The sequence below is a fragment of the Camelina sativa genome, chromosome 6, assembly GCF_000633955.1.
Source record: "Camelina sativa cultivar DH55 chromosome 6, Cs, whole genome shotgun sequence".
Lineage (NCBI taxonomy): Eukaryota > Viridiplantae > Streptophyta > Magnoliopsida > Brassicales > Brassicaceae > Camelina > Camelina sativa.
Window position 1 is genome coordinate 20948752 of NC_025690.1, and position 19206 is coordinate 20967957.

Below are 19206 nucleotides of genomic sequence, written 5' to 3' on the forward strand. Positions count from 1 at the left end.
GAAGTAGACGTGGAATCACAGGTTGTAGTAGCCAGAGAAGACGAAGCAAGTGCTGGTGTGCCTCTGGTGGACGCTCCACTCATAGGTGCTCCTTTCAGGCTAGTCTCGTTTGTAGCAAGATACGTGAGTGGTGCAGATTTGGCGGCAAAGAAATAGTTTTTTTGTAAAACTCAACAATACATTGGAGTCAGAGAAGATGCATCGCAATATCTATCTCTCTCCCTCTCTCTTTTTCTTTTTAATCTGAAGGGATCTTACATAGATACAATGAGGATCATTGATTAGCTATTCACAACACTTACAGTACACAGATGTCTATTGTAATTTTTTGATAGGATAATGACTTGATGATGATGATTTTGATGACTGAGTGCATCATGTTGTTTTGTTTTCCTTCTTTTTCAAAAAAAATCATGGAAGTTCAAACGTAAGTCTTGAGCTTCTGAGCAAAGACAAGACTCATGTAAGCAACATCAGAACAAACTATGTCAAATCCTCCGTATATTCCAACTATTCAGTACTAATAGGCTAGCTAGGTGTGAGAAATGTATATGCGTTAGACACATGTGATAATTTTCCCTATATGTTTTCTTTGCTGCTTAGTTTTGGTATTTTATAATATATCTTTTGATTTTTTTTGTTTGAACTCCATATTTCTTTTATAATTATAAATTTAATTATATATATATATATAATTAATTATTATTCTATGTTATTGTTCTTAGAATATAAGATACATCTCATCACTGATATTAACTTTATGTTAGCCACATTTTTTTACATGATTTGTCTTCTAACATCTTAAAGATCACTTTGTTTTTTGTTCCACAGGCTGAGCTTAATCCTGCAAGACATTTGATTGTTGATTTGTCCTGCATTAATGTTGATTATGATATGTTATCTTGAATAATACTTATGCAGCCTCTCTTGGATTTCTAGCCTTGTGTTTCCATTTTGGGTAGGAGATAGAGATAATTAACATCCAAGGGCTACTAGATACATCTAAAGCCCGACTATAAACTATGCTGAAGCGTTAGAACTACTACTATCTACATAAACCGGAGTCTCAGGTCAAAGATACTGTCTGCTGTGTTTTGGTATACAATAAAATGTTTTAGGTTGAACTCAAGTGTGACCCAAAAAAACAGACTCTAATCATACAATACAAGCCGATTATCTTAACCGACTCTAATGAATTTTTGTAAGTAATGTAATAACATCTAAAGACTGACTAGATTCTGAGCCCAGGCTAGGCCCAACTTTATTTAGGGTTATTTATGTATCTGCACTCTATGTGTCGTATACTTTTTTTTCTTTACCTTAGCCGCAAGAAATCAGAGGAAACAAAGATAAATACACATTTGGTTGCCATTTGAAACGATGACGACGACGAAGACGATGATCTCCGATCTTCCAAGGGATTTGATCGAGGATATTATTAATAGGCTTCCCATGAAATCTCTGAAAGCTGTGAGATTAACATGCAAAAGTTGGAACAGTCTATCCCAAAGTGAGAGCTTTAAGAAGATGCACATTGGTAAATCAACAAGAAAAAGGGAGTCAATGATGATCGTGGTGCAGCATCACAGTATTTATTTAATGAGCAGCGTGGTTGACGTTGATCCATGTATAGAGCTTAAAGGTAAACTTAGTTTCCTTAACAATCAAGTCAGTATATCCCGAATTCGCCACTATGAGGGTTTAGTGTTATGCTTCTTGAAAGACGTTACAAGGATTGTGGTTTGGAATCCGTATTGGGGCCAAACAAGGTGGATCAAACTCAGATATACTCACCTTCCACAAGGATATTTCAATTATACTCTCGGATACGAGGATAAGGAATCTTGTCGTAGCCTTAAATTGTTGAGGTTTGTAGATTATTTTCACAGAGAGCCCGAAGAGCAATTTTTTTGGTATGAGATGTACGATTTTGATTCTGGTTTATGGACAACTCTTGACGTCGCTCCACACTGGGGAATATATTGTTCAAGCAGTAGCGTTTCTCTTAAGGGAAACAGTTACTGGTGTGCTAAAGAAAGGAGCTCAGAAGGTTGCAAGGATGGCATAATCTGTTTTGATTTTACAAAAGAGAGATTTGGGCCGCTTTTGCCTCTGCCATCATGCGTTAAGGATCTTAAATATGCATATGTACATTTATCTTGTGTTAAAGAAGAGAAGATTGCAGCTTTATTTCACCACCACTATGATTATGAGTTTGAGATATGGATTACAACTAACATCGAGGCCGAAATGGTGTCCTGGAGCAAGTTCTTGCGAATTGATTCAGAGCTTAAGATAAATTTTCCAGACTGTTTCTTCATTGACGAGGAGAAGAAAGTCTTCATGTGTGTTGGTAGAGACTATGGTTATGACTCTTATTCTGACGAATGTCCCAAACCATTTATTAAGATCATCGGAGAGGCTGGATACTCAAAAGATTTGGATCTCGGAGTACCTGCATACAAAAACCGTTGGCTAATTAGTGTGTGCTCTTATGTTCCAAGTTTGGTCCAAATCAAGAAACTTGCACGAGGCAAAAGGATAGAACACAGTAGTTTAGAAAAGCGTCAATTTGATCAAAACATGTTGAGACTTGCTGAAATAGAAAAGCTAATGAAGAAGCCATATAGACATGGATGTAGATAGGAGGAGGCGCAGAAGGAGAAAACGGGATGATTAGAAGCAAATACGAGATTGGTTGCTAAGTTACAGGTAATTTTTGTTGTGTTCTTGTATCTTATATATATACTTTATCGCAAGTGAGGCTTATGGTGATTACACTTTGTGATCTGCAAGAGCAGACACTGAAAGGGTCGAGCCATATAGGACTTCTTGCATTGTGATGACTACTATCTTACTTGATAAAGAACCATATGATGTTGTTGGTGCTGTTGAGATAGTCTCAGTGCAAATGCACTTGTTGCACATGCCTATCACCGGCCCTGGTTGTGAAGGACTGAACTTGTGTGTGACAAAACAGAAGTTGTGTTTCGTTACCAGTAATTTTCATGCATTTGAACAGGCATGACCCATGCATAAAAAGTTTCATCTATTCATCGTTTTTTCACAATGGAGACCAATTGAAATACTGACGTATCTGAGGCTTCATACACAAACTGTATTGGTGGATGGTCTGTTTTAAGTGCAAATTAAATGTAATCATTTGAATATTCATGTGAGTGCAAGTCAGCAATTATATATTCAGGAGGCTATATTTTCAAATGGTTTTTTTATTGGTTCCATCTGCCAAGTCTTCTTGATTGTGGTTTTTACATGTTTATATGATAAGTGAAGAGAGCGAAGAAGAAGAAAGAGCTCGGTGGTGGCTCTTATATAGTAGGAGAGAAGTACCTCGAAGGAAGATGGACGGCTCAGTATAATCATAAGATTATTATGATTGAGAGAAGTGAGAGAGAAGAAGTTTGTTAATAATAATATTATGCTATTTATAGATTTTAATCGCCTAAATTGCTAAGAAATGTTTAGGTGATAGGAGTTGGGTTTGCCGCCCCTATTTTATCAACAAAGAGAGATAAGATAATTGGTTGTTGTTGCGCAATTGTGATGTTTTAGTTAAGTAGTTGAAGCATTCTTTTTAAGTTTTTAATGATTAAAGGCAACACCTCTTAACGGAATTTGCCAATTTAGTAGTGTTGACAGACAAACTCTAAACTTCATTAGTTGGTGTCCTTTACATTTTCCATTAGACTACTAACGTACGTGTCATCCACTTTTCTGTTGACAAAAATTTAATAACAATCTAATCCTTGTCAGCATCCAATCCATAAATGTAGTCTTGTTTGGTCGGTCCATTTTTTGTTGGTTTGACAAATGTGTATCTATTGGTTTCTTCATAATTAGCAATAACACCCTCCTAGCTAAGACTATATTGCAAATTTGTATATATCTTTTTGTCTACTATATTGCATGAGCACGGAGACTTACAAATTTAACATGTTGAACCAAAACCAGATGATCGTTAAACCTAAAACTTGGATATGAACGTGAATATTAGTGAGGAAATACAAAAAAAAATCTAGTGAGCTCATCCACCTAGTGTAATAGTGTTATATAGGACTAACTAAAAGATATCATGCGCCACTTAGTAAATGCGAAAGATTTATTATTAGAGATAGTAGAGGATGTGAATGTGTTTAGAATATAAATAGTGGCGATAGATGTGTGTTAGTGAATATGTTCGGTGCTGGTTTTGACCCCATTTCAAGAATTTAAATAATAATTTTGCTTACCTCATAATTTAAGTTAATTGGTCGTAAAAAATGGTGCGACTTAGTGGATGAAACCTCATCCGGAATCTTCTACCGAACCAAAACTCTTTAAATACTAGTCTATAACACGACTACAAAGTCTACAATACTAAATTACTAACTAAGCTGATCCACCACCACTGTAGGTATTATTACTCTGATCTTCACTTTTCAAGCATTACTACAAGCATTAGTCTTCTTGTTTCACCAGTAACAAAGCTCTCTCTTTCTCGATCTCTATCTTTGTGTGAACTCTCTCCTCTTGTATTATGTCAATTTCCTTTCTTAGCAAATTTTTGTCATTAGTCACTAGTTTTTCCATACACACTTTTACTCATATCTCTACTAATATTTGCATAAAACCTTCACGGGTGCGTAGATGAAGTAGAAGAATCAAGAGCAATGGATCACAAGTGTAGGAGAGAGACGTTGATTCTCATCTTTCTGACAATATCCTCAGTGGCAACCAGCACAAGTCCATGGCCGATGGACGAAAACTATGGTGCTAGCTATTGCTTAAGCTGGAGACTAGGAGTAGAGACCAACAATGTACGTTTGTGGCGCATTGTTCCTCTGCAGTGTCTCCGTTACGTTGAGGTATATATGCTTGCTGGTCAATATGACAGAGACGTCCAGTTAATTGTGGACCAAATCAAGTTTTATCTCAATGAGATAGTCCTTCCTGGTGATGGCATGGACGCATGGATCTTGGATGTTGATGATACTTGCTTGTCAAACGTCTTTTACTATCGGCTTAAGAGATACGGGTACGTACACGCGTCATTCCTAGACCTATGACTCGAAAATTATTGGATACCAAATAATATGTTTAAATTGTTAATATGTAGATGTGACCCTTATGATCCAACCGGATTTAGAACATGGTCGATGAAAGGAGAGTGTCCAGCAATACAACCTGTTCTTGAATTGTTTAATACACTAATAGAAACAGGTTTCAAGGTTTTCCTAGTAACCGGAAGAGATGAAGAGACACTTCGTCAGGCTACACAAGAAAATTTGCATAACCAAGGATATACTGGTTATGAAAGGTTGATTATGAGGTAAGAGAGGCTTACTTCATTATTTTAAAGATTTTTGTTTGGAAGATCAAGTCACATACAATGTTGGACGAAATATTCTACGTACTTGCAGGACAGCAGATAACAAAAGACAAAGCGCAATAACATACAAAACAAGAATCAGAAAGGAAATGATGGAACAAGGTTACAGGATCTGGGGTAATGTAGGCGACCAATGGAGTGACTTACAAGGAGAATATTCAGGGGATCGTACCTTTAAGATTCCTAATCCTATGTACTTTGTTCCCTAAGACTTTTTTACTTTTAACTACTTTTTCTTACTACCAATCAAAATACATGTACAACAACATACAAAAGGGTATGTCTCAACTCAAGTTCTATGGTGTACGAGTTCTATAACAATAAGTGTGAACAAATCAGACCATAGTTCTAGAAAAGACATTGTGTTAGTTTTACAATTTCGAATATTTTTTTGATAGCAAAGTAATCCTGTTAAAATATAAAATATGATTGTAACTGACAAAATAAAATATAAAATAAATATAATATTTAAAAATGAAAAAGAGCCAAAGTTTTACATCAAAGTCTCAAAAATGAAAAATCAAAAGATAAGAATCAATCCAATAAATGTGTTTTTTTTTTTGGTTTATGTTTTTACAATAAGAATTTCAATCCTCGCCCTTTACCCTCCCAAGCCACCACATCTATTTTCTCCCTATATATATAATATATAAAATCTCATACCTTCTTTTTTCCTTAATTTTTTTTTGCACGAATCTTTTTTTTCAAATAATCTGTAATGAATCTCTATGTCGTCTCTCATAAAGACGACCAAAGAAAAAAAAAAAAAAAAACAAAATGGAAGAAAAAGGAAAAAGGCCACACAGGGTCCACTCACCAGAGAGAGACCAGGACGGCTTAAGACCAGACCACCACCATTGCAGGCACTACTGGAGAAACCAAATATACACATGTGCGTCTGTGTATGCATGCAGACATGTTCTTTTGGTTGAAGAAACCATTATAAGGCTTTTAAAGGAACGGGCGAGGCAAACAAAACGCTTCTTAGCATCCTGTTTTGGGGCGTTTACCACTTGAATTGAAAGGCGAAACGCTTCCACCTCCGCTTGGACCTGGACTCTCTTCCCTCAGGTTGTTCGAGTTTAGCAACGCTAGTTCCCTCAGCTGCTGTCTCTTTATAAAATCTTGCGACTCATCCTTCAATATAGCAACAAACAAACCAAAAATTGTTATAATACTGGAAGCCAAGTTTTCCTATTATGGTTGCATTTTGATAACAAAGAATAGTCAAAAGACATAACAATGCAAGTGCTTGAAAAGAAGATGGCATATTTTTGGCGTGTGCGAATACACCAATCGCTACTTTGTTTGACTGGTGTTGGTCGTCACAGTAGTGGTCACACATGTACATGTCTGCATAATTGAACACTAACCACAAACTCCAAAGAATGGTACTGAAATATGGACGCTGAGACAAAACAACAGAGGCCCTACAGGTAATAACTAATAGTCTCACTGAGACAAAACAGCTACGGAAAAAACCTAAAATAAAAACGTGTCCTTTCATTGTAATACCCTTCATGGAAGACGAGGACTATTCTCTTAATGCCTTGTACTGATACCAATAACATATAATACAAGAAATAACTTAAAAGTAATGGGAAGAGAAAAATGAGTGTTACCACAGGCTTTAGTAACTCTTCTATAATTTCTTGAGCTTGTCGCAGACGTATCTCCACGATACTCGCTGGAAGATCTGCTTCTATTAAGATGTGAAGCTGCTCATTCAGGTGTTCATAGCCCGGTCTTCCCCTTAGTTTATCTTCCTACATTGTATCATCAAAAACACAAGTAGAAGACATGTTATTCAGTACTCTTTTAAATACCACAATACCAATTTGGACTCAACTGGTTGGTTAATTTGTGAAAGTTTTTGGTAAAGTCCCCTCAATGTTTCATGGATCTCACCTTTTCAGGATCCTTGATTGAACCTTTCCCTCTGATGAATACACGGCAACCTGTGGTAGCTTCAACGCGTTTTAAAGAGTTGCCTCTAGGGCCAAGAAGTCGTCCAACAAAATTGAACTGACAAAACAGAGGAAATAAGAATGGGGAGTTGAGAAATATTACCATCTATGATGGAGCATAAGATGAACAACACACATAAATAAGACTAGTAAACCTGAAAACTCACATTAGGATAGTTATCTACAGGAATCTCCAGACGCAATATCCTTTTGACGGTGTATGAACTGGGACTTCCAGGTGCACCTTGCCAATCCATTGTCATTCCAGGTGTTCCACTAAGCCTCTGTAAGAAACTAAGTGTTTTAGCTTATCTCACAATGCTTAACAGAAGCTAGCGTAAAAGTATTCTAGTACTCTAGCAAAGGTGAAACTCTAGACAACATTAGAACATGGTTTAAAACAGATCAGCAGCTTCATGTTATGAAAGAGAGTGGTTGTATTAAAAAAAAAAAGGTAGATGATGATACCTCCTGAGAGAGGCCGTTCCAGCCGCCTAACCCGGTGTTAGAGACATTAGACATAAGATTAGAAGAAGCCATGGGGCTGGGACTTCTGTGTCGAAGTCTATCAAAATCACCAAATCCTTGGTTAGACATCATTCCAGATACCCTGAACATCTCTGCAAATCAAGAAACCCTTTTATTATAAGAAGTTAAGAACAACAACACAAGTCAATTGACACTCATAAAAAGGCTACTACTAAAGTAAGGTAATGCCGGATTCAAACAGACAATAAAAATTGAAGAATCAGATCAACGAACTTGATCTCACTCTCTTGAACTAATTAAGATTAACTGAATTGAACATTTTGTAAGAAATCAAATGACTTGATCAAGTCTGGTGAAAACAGAAGAAAGAGATAGCTAAAAGGGTATATACACTTTTAGTGGTGTGGGAAAAACAAAAGAAAACTTTAGATCCGAATCAGAATCAAAATTAGTAAAAAAAAAGGGAAAAAAGAAGGAACCTTGATTCAAGAGACGGCTACATATGGGTAGGACCTGCATAAAAGGAGTAAGCTTTTGATGTTCGGCGAGAAGCTCCGTCAAGTACTGAGAGCTGTTAGAAACAAGAAACAGAACACAACACAGATCGGTTTTTTTTTTCTTTTCACAAATAAATAAATAAAAAAACAAAAAGACTGTCTGGAAAAAAGGAAAACAAACCTGTCGATCTCAGGAGTGCTTCTAATCTGAGGAGAAGCAGCTCGAGCAGGAGAGAAGTAAGAGGAGTTATTATACAAACCAGACATGAGGTTTCTTTTTAGGTGTGTGGCTTTGTATCTTCTTCTCTGTACAAGAACCCCCAAAACCAAGATTGTTTGCGCAAAAGGGTTTGTTTTGATGGAAATCGCAGAAAGTAGAAAGAGAAAGAGAAAGCCAGCAGCAGACACCAAATGTGAATTCTGCAGGAAAGACGCCAGACTTTTTTTTTTTTTTTCTTTTTTGGTTTTTTCCTCTATTTTTCTTGTTTATTAGAAAAGAAAAGAAAAAAAACAATTATATATCTTCTGGGAAAGAAAAGAAAAAAAAAATGTAATTTTCAACTCACAGACAGAGGAAACTATAAAAGGTTGTGTAATAAGTGACAGCGTGGATCTCTCTGGTTTTATTACAAAAGGTTGAAATCAACCGTCGCCGTTTGATTCTTTTCTGTAATTTTAAATGAGTGATGAAGACTAACATTATTATTAGTTATTACTACTCGGGGGAGAAACTTTGGGGTGTGTGCGAGACTACGTAGACCGTATCTTTTAACGCCGCTAAAACTGAACACGTGTCACCCATGCCATCGCTCAATTAGAGCTGTCTTTTTTTGGCCCTTTACATACGTATTTTTATTTTCCTTACATTTAATATTTTTACAATAAATGTGTTTTTTTCTTGTAGGGATGGATGGTTAGGTTTGGGTTTGAGACTTTTTTCCATATGTAACGCACAATTAAATTATGGATTTTACCTCTACATACAGATACAGTATATACTAAAACAAAGTATCATACTAATCCGTAATTTTGAAGTGAAATAATATAAAATAAAAAGAGAGAATTACCCATGATAACCCACTTTTATTAATGATTAGCCATGGTAACCTCATTTTAATTTTATTGTTAGACTAACTTATTTTTTGTGTAATAGTTTTCATAATACCAAAACTATCCTTTGTCTTTTTCCTTTTAAAATAAAATGTCAAATGATTTTCTTCGTAAAATTATTAAATTAAAATCCAATTTCTAAATATTTATGGAAATATATTAATTGTTTAAGACCTAATTTGGTATTAACATGAGTCAAAGAAACTTTCTTCATTCTTCATGTGCTCGCCGTTTCAAAACGTGAAACATCCTTCTCTTGTTCTCCATATACAACAAATTCAATCACTACCAACCTAAGATCTCTTATGCCTTTTTCTTTATTGACTAATTTTAGTTGTTAAGTTAATTGAATTTTTGGGCTGAGTTATTGTTAATTATAAAATCCTATTCTCTGATTTCGTTTCTAGAATTCTCTGATTTCGTTTCTAGAATTCTCTGTTCTAGTTTAGATTAAAACTTCTATTAAGCAATTCAATGCTCTGTTCTCTGTTCTTGTTCTCTGTTCAAGGGAGTTTTACTTCTAGAATGACAAACTCTATTATGCTTTTTTCCTTATTGACTAGTTTTAGTTGTTCAAGTTAATTGGATTTCTGGGCTGGGTTATTGTTAATTATTAACCTCTATTCTCCGATTTCGTTTATAGAATCCTCTGTTCTTGTTTAGATTAAAACTTCTATTAAAAAATTGAATTCTCTGTACACAAACAACTCAATATATATAAAATAAGAGAGTATTACTTGTAAGTTGTAACAACACGTGTGGCAGCCACCACATGCAACTTCATATGAATATGACACTTCACTAATAATCGATGGTATCAGGCTTTTGGAATTATAAACTACGTAACGATAATCTGAAAACCAAAGCATAATTCTCAAAAATAATATGTTAAAGCACCTGAAGAAAATAATAATTAAATGTTATTGCAAGTTGCACGATTATGCCCAGCCATTTTACATTGTGAACATGTATGATGTTTACGTAACTTCTGGGTTGATGATTTCTCACATAACTTCTTCTTCTTCTTCTTTTTTTTGAAGAGTTTTTTACCCATCGCCTTTTCAAGTGCAGAAAGGTATCTTGACTTCTTTGGTCTACCAGCACCACGAATTTCCTCCGGTGGAAGACATCTTTTGTTTGCTATATCAAACGAAGACTCCAATTCAACATCTTTTGGATTAATAGACTCAACATATGCAGACTAACTTGACAAAATCTATTTACGAAGTCTACCAAAAATGCGAAGAATTCACCGATCTATATGTATCTCCGCATACTAACTATAAGTCTAACAAAATATTTTTTTGAAGTCTACCAAAAATGCGAAGACTTCACCGAAGTCTATGAATCTCCGCAGGCTAACTATAAGTCTAACAAAATATATTTAAGAAGTCTACCAAAAATGCGAAAACTTCACCGAAGTCTATATATCTCTGCAGACTAACTATAAGTCTGGCAAAATATATTTTTGAAATCTACCAAAAAAGAGAAGACTTCACCGAAGTCTATGAATCTCCGCAGACTAACTATAAGTCTAACAACATATATTTTTGAAATCTACTAAAAAATAGAAGACTTCACTGAAGTCTATGAATCTCCGTAGACTAACTATAAGTCTCACAAAATATATTTTTGAAATCTACTAAAAAAGAGAAGACTTCACCGAAGTCTATGAATCTCCGTAGACTAACTATAAGTCTGACAAAATATAATTTTGAAATCAACTAAAAAAAAGAAGACTTCACCGAAGTCTATGAATTTCCGTAGACTAGCTACTAAATCTGTTGATTATCTATAGACTTATAGTAAATTTGATGATAAATCCAAATCTACCAAAAAACGCAGACTTTGGAAGAGCTCATCTTCACAAAGTCATCCAAAACATGGCAGACTAATTAAACTTTTCATATTCCACATCAATAAAACTTTTAGAAGAGTTACCTCCATCTCGATGATCGTTGAATACTGGAGATTAAGGTTACAGTTGCGTTTGTTATTCACCATTGATTGTATTCAAAAATCCCACAAACTAAAATCTTATTAATTAAAATTCTCATACAATATGCAATATAACACTGAATCATAGTCAAACTAATTTTTTAATACAAACAGAAGGTTTAGTGACATGGTCGAAGATGAACAGAAGCTTACCGTTTCCACTTCAATGATTAACCAATGGTTTTGATGTACTTAAAATTGCAGAAGATGAACAGTGGATATCATGGTCAATAGTTTTCATCTTTTTAAAAAATATTTCCTTTTTCATTTGATTCACTTATTAAATTGTTTCCTTTATTAATTTCATTTTCCTAATATTCCCTAATTTAAATTTTGTTTTCAAATAATATTCTGAACATTTAATGTAATATTTTATATGTGATTATTATAATATTTATGTAGTTAGGAAGGAAAATGAATAATATGTGGGGGGATAATATGGTAAAAATGTACTTTACAAATCTTTTAAAATCTTAATAGGTTAGTTTAGTTGTTTCTAATAAATTCTAGGTTATTGTAGCAAATCTTGGTGCGCAAATAACTTTGTTGACCATTGTCAATCAGTTAACCGTTGTTCACTTTTATAATCTTTTTATAACGGAAAATTACCTATAATAATACATAAAAATTCCCTTTCATTGCTCTGCGAAAATCCTTCATAGAAGACAAACACAAATTCGTTGTTTCTTTAATTGTAGACGCAAAACTTAACTAAATCTTCGTCTCACGAGAAGCAGCGCATGCTTAGGTTCATTTCATATAACCTTAACTAAGGCGAAGAAAAAAAAAATGTTATTTATTATTAAAAAGAAATTAAAGATGATATATATATATACTAGGCGGTTACTTATGCAATACGTAGATAATATATACTTTTGAATGTTTATATGTTTATATTACTTTGTTACTATGATAAAATCATATATATATATATATATATATATTGGGTAAAAACAAAAATCATATATATATATACATATATAACAGCAAATTAATCATTTTTTGTTTTTTGAAATGTTGAATAGATATTAACAAGAAAATAAGCAAAACATATGTAAAATATGAACAAAACTTAAGTAAAATATTTTTATGTATGTGTTTTTATAACAATAAAATAGCAACCTTGTGCTCCTTAAATTCCTCAATTGCTGAAGGATGAACATCCTTGGTAGTAGTATCATTGAGAATACTTTTAGTTTCTCTATGAATACTTGATTTCTCCATCTAAAGCATGGGAGCCTAGCAGTTCCCTGTATCTGAATAATGTGAAGAAGTAGAATCATTACAAGAGACATATCAAATTAAAAATGCAAAGGCTTTTTAACATCTCATCACAACCACATAAAAGCTACAAGAAAGATTACTAAGTTTTATCTTGCACTCATAAAAATAAACCTATTATTTTGCTAATGTAATTTTCATTTTAATTTGTAGTCCAATACTTTTGTTTTTTAGTAATAAACAATTGAACCTTTGTTTATATTCCACATGAACCACATTCTTTTGTTTTTAATGTTGTTTTTTTCTTTCTCTTATATACTTTTCTTTAAAACAGTTATTTTCTCATCCATTATAAAATTCTAGAATTAATCCCTTAAATGTAAACTACATAGAACTTTTTATGATGATTTTATGACTTTCTGAAATTGCATGACTTCATACAGTATATTGTTTAGAAAGTAATTGTTTTTCCATGTGTTTTAAAGTAATTGATTTCCGTGTGTTTTGAGTATCCTTGTAACATAAATGAGCATAGTAATCAAGTATATATTAGCATAGATCTCATGGTATCGTTTGTTTGTTTGTTTGTTTAATAGTATTTTGTATTTCTAATGTTTTAGTAGAAGATTACATCACATGCTTAACCCTCATGATCAACAAACATGTTTTAGTTCTTTTTGTAGGTTCTAGGGATCAACCTTCTTAAAGAAAAAAATAATTTGGTCATCAATTGATATCGAATATTAATCTTAATAAAGATAAATTATCACCTTTTATCATTTGTTTTTTGAAATATATCTTGGTTTTTATGTATTTCAACCGGTAAAATAATATATTTGTAAAAGATTGATAAATTAATTATTAATTTTTCTTCATATATATGTTGAATAATTTTGATATTTGTTTGGTTTACAATTTCTCTTGTTTAACCTATCGATTTTGTTATATTTTTGTGCTAAACCTTTTTTAATTGAAAATGGATATTCTCGTGGGAGATGATTATTTTAGTCTCACTATAAGCAAATCATCAAATATTACTGGTACGTGCGAATTGTGAAGCGTGCGAGGGATTCAAAGTCCTAAAGTAGCGGGTAGAGATGTTAATATGGGCGGCCCTGACCCGTTTAGACCCGGCCCTTTTAGACCCTGCCCGTTTAATGTAAAAAAAAGTCATACCCGTTTAATTATGTACCCATTTAAGCCCTGTCCCATTAACACCCCTTAAATTTATATCGACCCGTTTAGTTAATGGATGTCCCATGTCCCGATTATACTGGTATTTATTTATTTTTTAATTAAATAATTAATTAAGTTCAATAATACTACAATAAAATAATTTGAGTTAAAAAAAAAAAAGCTTCCACCATCGAAGAACTTCGATGTGCTTACCAGTCACCACCACCATCATCACCTCCGCAAAAGTAGATCTACTAAGAATATGAAAACTATAAAATTCAAAACTGTTACGCTCGTATGATGAGGCGGTGATTGGAGATAGAGGCGGCGAGGTCGGAGATAGAGGCGGTGATGTTAAAGTACAACCCTAAACTCAACGACAACGTTTCGCAGAAAAAACAAAAACTCAGAAAAAAAAAATTAAACGGGCTACCCATTTATGTTTTATCAGACCCGTCACGCCCGTGGATTTAAACGGGCTTACCCGTTTAAAACCCGTTTATTTTATAGTGTTAATAAACGGGTCACGGGTCTAATTTTTTATAACAGTACCCGTTCGGCCCGCGGGCTCTGAGCCCACTTTAACATCACTAGTAGCGGGAAACTCGTGAAAAGAAAAAAAAATCGTTAGCGTTAAATCAAAGAGGCGCCTTTACCAGATCTAAAAATATCCAAAATTGGGGCTTTAGGGTTTATAAAGAACACCCCCAAAAACTCAAATCCTCAATCTTAGTACAATCTCAAATTCTCAATCAATGGACAAGTACGAGAAGCTCGAAAAGGTCGGTGAAGGAACCTACGGTAAAGTCTACAAAGCAATGGAGAAAACCACCGGTAACCTCGTCGCTCTGAAGAAGACGAGACTCGAGATGGACGAAGAAGGTATACCACCAACGGCACTTCGCGAGATCTCTCTTCTCCAGATGCTTTCTCAATCAATCTACATCGTTCGTCTCCTCTGCGTCGAACATGTTCTTCAATCCAAAGACTCCTCGATCTCATCCTCACCGTCGTCTCCACCTGTTGTTGTTACTCACTCTCCCAAATCAAACCTCTATCTCGTTTTCGAGTATCTCGATACTGATCTCAAGAAGTTTATAGATTCTCATAGGAAAGGTTCGAATCCTAGACCGCTTGAGTCTTCACTTGTGCAGAGGTTTATGTTTCAGCTTTTGAAAGGTGTGGCGCATTTTCATAGCCATGGTGTGCTTCACCGTGATCTTAAACCGCAGAATCTTCTTTTGGATAAGGATAAAGGGATTCTTAAGATTGCTGATTTGGGTCTTAGTCGTGCTTTTACTGTGCCTCTTAAGGCTTATACTCATGAGATTGTTACGTTATGGTATAGAGCTCCTGAGGTTTTGCTTGGTTCTACTCATTACTCTACTGCTGTTGATATGTGGTCTGTTGGTTGCATATTTGGTTAGTGCTCTATCGTGATTTTGATATACCCTTTTGAATCCGTCTTTGTTCTGCTATTTTTGCGTTATTGATGTTTGCCACTTTTTTTTGCAGCTGAGATGATTAGGAGGCAAGCTCTCTTCCCTGGTGATTCTGAGTTTCAGCAGCTGCTTCATATTTTCAGGTATTTGCTTCATAGTTTTGATGCCTAGGAATCAGTCTAGCACCTTAGTTCATTAGGTTCAGTTCTTGTGAACTTATTTAGAACATAGGGACTCTCTAGTATCAATCTAATGTGTATCTTAGAACATGGTTTTGTTTTGGGTTCTGGAGATTCCTAGGAACACCAACTGAGCAGCAATGGCCGGGTGTAATGGCATTGCGTGACTGGCATGTCTATCCAAAGTGGGAATCGCAAGACTTATCACGTGCTGTTCCATCTCTATCTCCTGAAGGAATTGATCTTCTCACGGTAATGCTCTTCGTAAATATGACCATTGCTGGATTTTTCTGTGGCCTAAGATTCTCTTGCATACTTGATCTCTTTACTCTTTAGTCAGATTCTTTCTGTTGGGGTTCCTAGTTGATGATAATTTGTTTGAAACTTTTGATCAAATGCAGCAAATGCTGAGGTACAACCCAGCTGATAGAATCTCAGCAAAAGCAGCTATGGATCATCCCTACTTTGACAGCCTTGACAAATCTCAGTTCTGACCTCTGGCAATTTGCAAGCTTGTATTACCCATCAGCCTTCTCTCTGGAGTTTTGAAGCTGATGGCTCAAATTCCTTGTCACCACCATCATCTTGGAGTCTTATTCTGTGTGTTTAAGAGAGATTTGTACTTATACAAAAGAAACTGAACAGCTTGTTTGTCCAATTGAAGAGAATGCAAATGTGTTATTTGCTGCTACGTTATAACCACAATTGCTATTCAAATAGACAAGTAAATTACAGATCACATGGTATTACACAATTGAGAAAACAGGACAAGATACAGAGATCTCCAAAGCTGATAAATGTAAACCGCTGATACATGTATGTTTTATTCATGTGAGCGGTTATGTCTTCTTCCAAAGCCTCAACAACCACACTTTTCCTTTGCTTGGAGTTCCCCAAACCATTACTATTGCACGCCTCTTCCTTCTGAGGGACATTACTTGCTTTTATTTTAGCTAAGCATTTACTAGTTAAGATATATTGCTTATGTTAATCGACTCCGCAGCATAAACAACCAAAATTACGACAATGTCAAGAAAATCAGACCACGCTGAACAGTTTCATATAAGGTTTCTTGATTCAAGTCTGCTTACCATTTCCTTCCATCTACTGATCTTCGGTAATCTGCTTTGCAGTCTCAGATGATCAGATCATGGATCGCTTGTTAATATTTGGACAAATGACAATATCAAATTTGTAAACCAATCTCTTAAATTTAATATTTTAAGTAGTCAAATGATCATACTAGTGTACATAAATGGGGAGCCAAATTCCCCCCAAATATTTGCTGCTTCATTACAACCACAATTGCTGCTCAAACACAGTAAATTACAGATCATATTACACAGTTGAAAAACAGAACAAGATACAGAAACTTCAAAGCTGCTTAATGTAAAGAAACAAATGACGGGTAGCTTCAATTAGACCAGACATGGAGAAGGCCGTGTCTGTTTCCTGTGTATATTTGGTTCCGCTCTTCGTCGTAGAAGAGAGCGGTTATGTCTTCCAAAGCCTCAGCAACCACACTTATCCTTTGCCTGGAGTTCCCCAAATCACTACTGCTGCTGTCTTCTTGCTTAGGAGGGCCATTATTTGCTTTTATCTTAGCTAAGCATTTACCAGTCAATATATTGCTTATGTTAATTGACCCCGCTGCATAATCAACCAAAATCACAACAATGTCTCAATAGCACAACAAAAATCATACAGAGCATTTCTATAATGAGGTTTCTTGATATAAAAGAGTGGATGATGAGTCTGCTTACCATTTCCTTCTATCCACTGTTCTTCGGTATCTGCCTTGCAATATGAGATGATCAGATCCTGATCGCTTGTTATGTAGATGTTGTTTGTGTTACAGTCTGGATGCCAAAGAAGATGATCTTCAAACGAGGTCACAAGCTCTCCGCGGAAATTCCACACAGAGACATTACGGTTCCGGAATGTTAGAAACAACTGGTTCTCATACAAAAATATGAATGCTGATGGTGTCATGAACTCAGTTCTGCTAACTTCTATCAGCTCAGCATTTCGAACCTTTTAAGAACATAAAGAAAACTCTATTAGAAACATAAAAAAAAGCAAATATATAAAGCAGCTTGAACCAAGAACAAAAAAACACTCACGTCAAGTATTTGGAGATTCTCGTTCTCTTGCTTAACTAGAAGCTTTTCATTGAATTGTTCAATGAAATCAACTTTCTTGTTTCGGTGAAGCAAATGATTGAAGGACTTGAGAACCGTGCCATCTTCGATTGATAGAATCTTCAAAGGAACATGACTCGCAGCTCTCTTGAAAATCAACAGCATTATCCCTGGACTGGTGCAAGTAAAAATAGATGCACAAGTTATAGAGACAAGTCTTCAATCCCAATCAAGAAAACACTATGAATCAACTCACTTCCGCATTTGTAAACGAGACACATAGAAAGATGTAGAAAAGTCACCTGATCTTAATCTCCTGAACATTTTTGTCCGATATCGAATACAGCAAGGCATAGTTTTTCAGATCAAACACCTTGTAAACACTGCAGAGCAAGACTGTGGCTCAGTTGGGGGAACTTCAATTCAACACATTTTGTGTAATGAAGACAAGAGAAATACCTATCCTGTGCAGAATATGTCAGCACCTTCCCATTAACATCATCAAACTCAACAAAACCTGGCCACTTTAGTGACTCAGATTCAAAAAGAGCAAATCCTGCGTCTGCTTGACCCCTCAGAATATATCTAACAGTACCCCAAAAAAAAAAACATTACTTTCACAAGTCTGAGAACTAATAACTTAAGAAGATCATGACAACAAACACATAACAGTAAGTAGACATACTCGATTCTAGTGGATCTGCATTTCAAAGAGCTGTAATTGTCAGAGGCGTAAACAGAAACAGTGATGAGAGAGTCATTGTTCTTATTGTAGAACAAACTCCGGATGACTTCATCAGGACTAACATTTAAAAAGCAAACCCTTTTATTCGTATCTGCAATTACATAAAAAACACAAACTCCAATCAAAAATCACAGTGACACAACAACAAACCAAAGAGAAAGAGTTAGGTGTTAGTAAGTAAGTACCTCTGCTAAAAGAAGCACAGACACCAGAATGAGTAAGAGTAAAGACAATGTCACGAGCAGCAACAATCTCAATAACTTTGCTTCGTTTCAACAAGTTAGGTAATGAAACTAAACAGTACCCTTTAGGATCGTGCGTATCATATTGCTCCTGAATCCAAAAACCCAACAAAAAAGATTCAGACTTTGGCGGAGTTGGGAGAACCAAATTAACCGAAATCGAAGAAAATCAGAAGAAGATGATACAACATACCACGAGACGCATGTTGCGGAATCTCTCTTGAGCGGTGCTTATTGAGAAAGCTCGATCCATACGAGACGAGATTTCTCGGCGTTGAAGCTTTTTAACGCTGTTGACGAATCCATCGGGACGAGACCTCTTCTTGGCGACAACTCTTCTACCGCCGCAAGGTCTAGGGTTTGCTATGATTCTTCTTCCTTCCATCATCAAATCAAATCAAATCAAATCAATTCCAAAAGTGATGATGAAGAAGGGTCTGTGTAAAACTGTTGTTGCCAACAACAACAGCCAACTAAAGGCTCCAAATGGGCTAATCTGAATCTATGGGAATTAAATTGGATTTTATCATAAGAACAAAATAGTTTAGGTTCATGACATTTTTCTGAATCTATTATAATGTGACAATTTTTTTTTTTTTTTTTTTTTTTT

At 35.1% G+C, this 19206-nt stretch overlaps 6 protein-coding genes across 9 annotated transcripts in view; 4 read left to right on the forward strand and 2 right to left on the reverse strand.

Annotated features, from left to right (window-relative positions):
• The window catches only part of LOC104792663 (coiled-coil domain-containing protein 89), a 12478-nt gene extending 12112 nt beyond the window's left edge, over window positions 1-366 (forward strand). The window contains exon 17 of the mRNA XM_019246975.1: window positions 56-366. Coding sequence (XP_019102520.1) covers window positions 56-156 — 101 coding nt within the window. The 3' untranslated portion in view covers window positions 157-366. The remainder of the gene's footprint in view (window positions 1-55) is intronic.
• On the forward strand, window positions 1399-2646 carry LOC104699304 (putative F-box protein At5g41500). The gene has a single exon (XM_010414629.1). It carries the CDS (start codon window positions 1399-1401, stop codon window positions 2644-2646), a length of 1248 nt encoding a protein of 415 aa, XP_010412931.1.
• On the forward strand, window positions 4386-5745 carry LOC104792665 (acid phosphatase 1-like). Of its 3 annotated transcripts, none has more exons than XM_010518859.1 (4): window positions 4386-4414; window positions 4648-5035; window positions 5117-5329; window positions 5421-5745. In XM_010518859.1, exons 2-4 carry the CDS (start codon window positions 4671-4673, stop codon window positions 5596-5598), a joined length of 756 nt encoding a protein of 251 aa, XP_010517161.1. In that variant the 5' UTR covers window positions 4386-4414; window positions 4648-4670; the 3' UTR covers window positions 5599-5745. The 3 variants fall into 3 exon arrangements, with proteins under 3 accessions (XP_010517161.1, XP_010517163.1, XP_010517162.1); XM_010518861.2 differs by having other exon boundaries at window positions 4405-4478; XM_010518860.1 differs by lacking the exon at window positions 4386-4414 and adding an exon at window positions 4421-4513.
• On the reverse strand, window positions 5916-8812 carry LOC104792666 (KH domain-containing protein At2g38610). The gene is made up of 7 exons (XM_010518863.2): window positions 8524-8812; window positions 8325-8416; window positions 7825-7976; window positions 7524-7640; window positions 7298-7414; window positions 7012-7155; window positions 5916-6526 (listed from the first exon to the last, which is right to left on the reverse strand). Exons 1-7 carry the CDS (start codon window positions 8607-8609, stop codon window positions 6374-6376), a joined length of 861 nt encoding a protein of 286 aa, XP_010517165.1. The 5' UTR covers window positions 8610-8812; the 3' UTR covers window positions 5916-6373.
• Window positions 14475-16207, forward strand: LOC104792667 (cyclin-dependent kinase B1-2-like). Of its 2 annotated transcripts, none has more exons than XM_019246976.1 (4): window positions 14475-15269; window positions 15363-15432; window positions 15555-15720; window positions 15870-16207. In XM_019246976.1, the coding sequence occupies exons 1-4, from the start codon at window positions 14603-14605 to the stop codon at window positions 15960-15962; spliced, it is 996 nt and encodes a 331-aa protein (XP_019102521.1). In that variant the 5' UTR covers window positions 14475-14602; the 3' UTR covers window positions 15963-16207. The 2 variants fall into 2 exon arrangements, with proteins under 2 accessions (XP_019102521.1, XP_010517166.1); XM_010518864.2 differs by having other exon boundaries at window positions 14476-15269; window positions 15582-15720.
• Window positions 16695-19184, reverse strand: LOC104792668. The gene is made up of 8 exons (XM_010518865.2): window positions 18790-19184; window positions 18540-18687; window positions 18295-18445; window positions 18069-18194; window positions 17912-17992; window positions 17592-17784; window positions 17232-17502; window positions 16695-17118 (listed from the first exon to the last, which is right to left on the reverse strand). The coding sequence occupies exons 1-8, from the start codon at window positions 18982-18984 to the stop codon at window positions 16883-16885; spliced, it is 1401 nt and encodes a 466-aa protein (XP_010517167.1). The 5' UTR covers window positions 18985-19184; the 3' UTR covers window positions 16695-16882.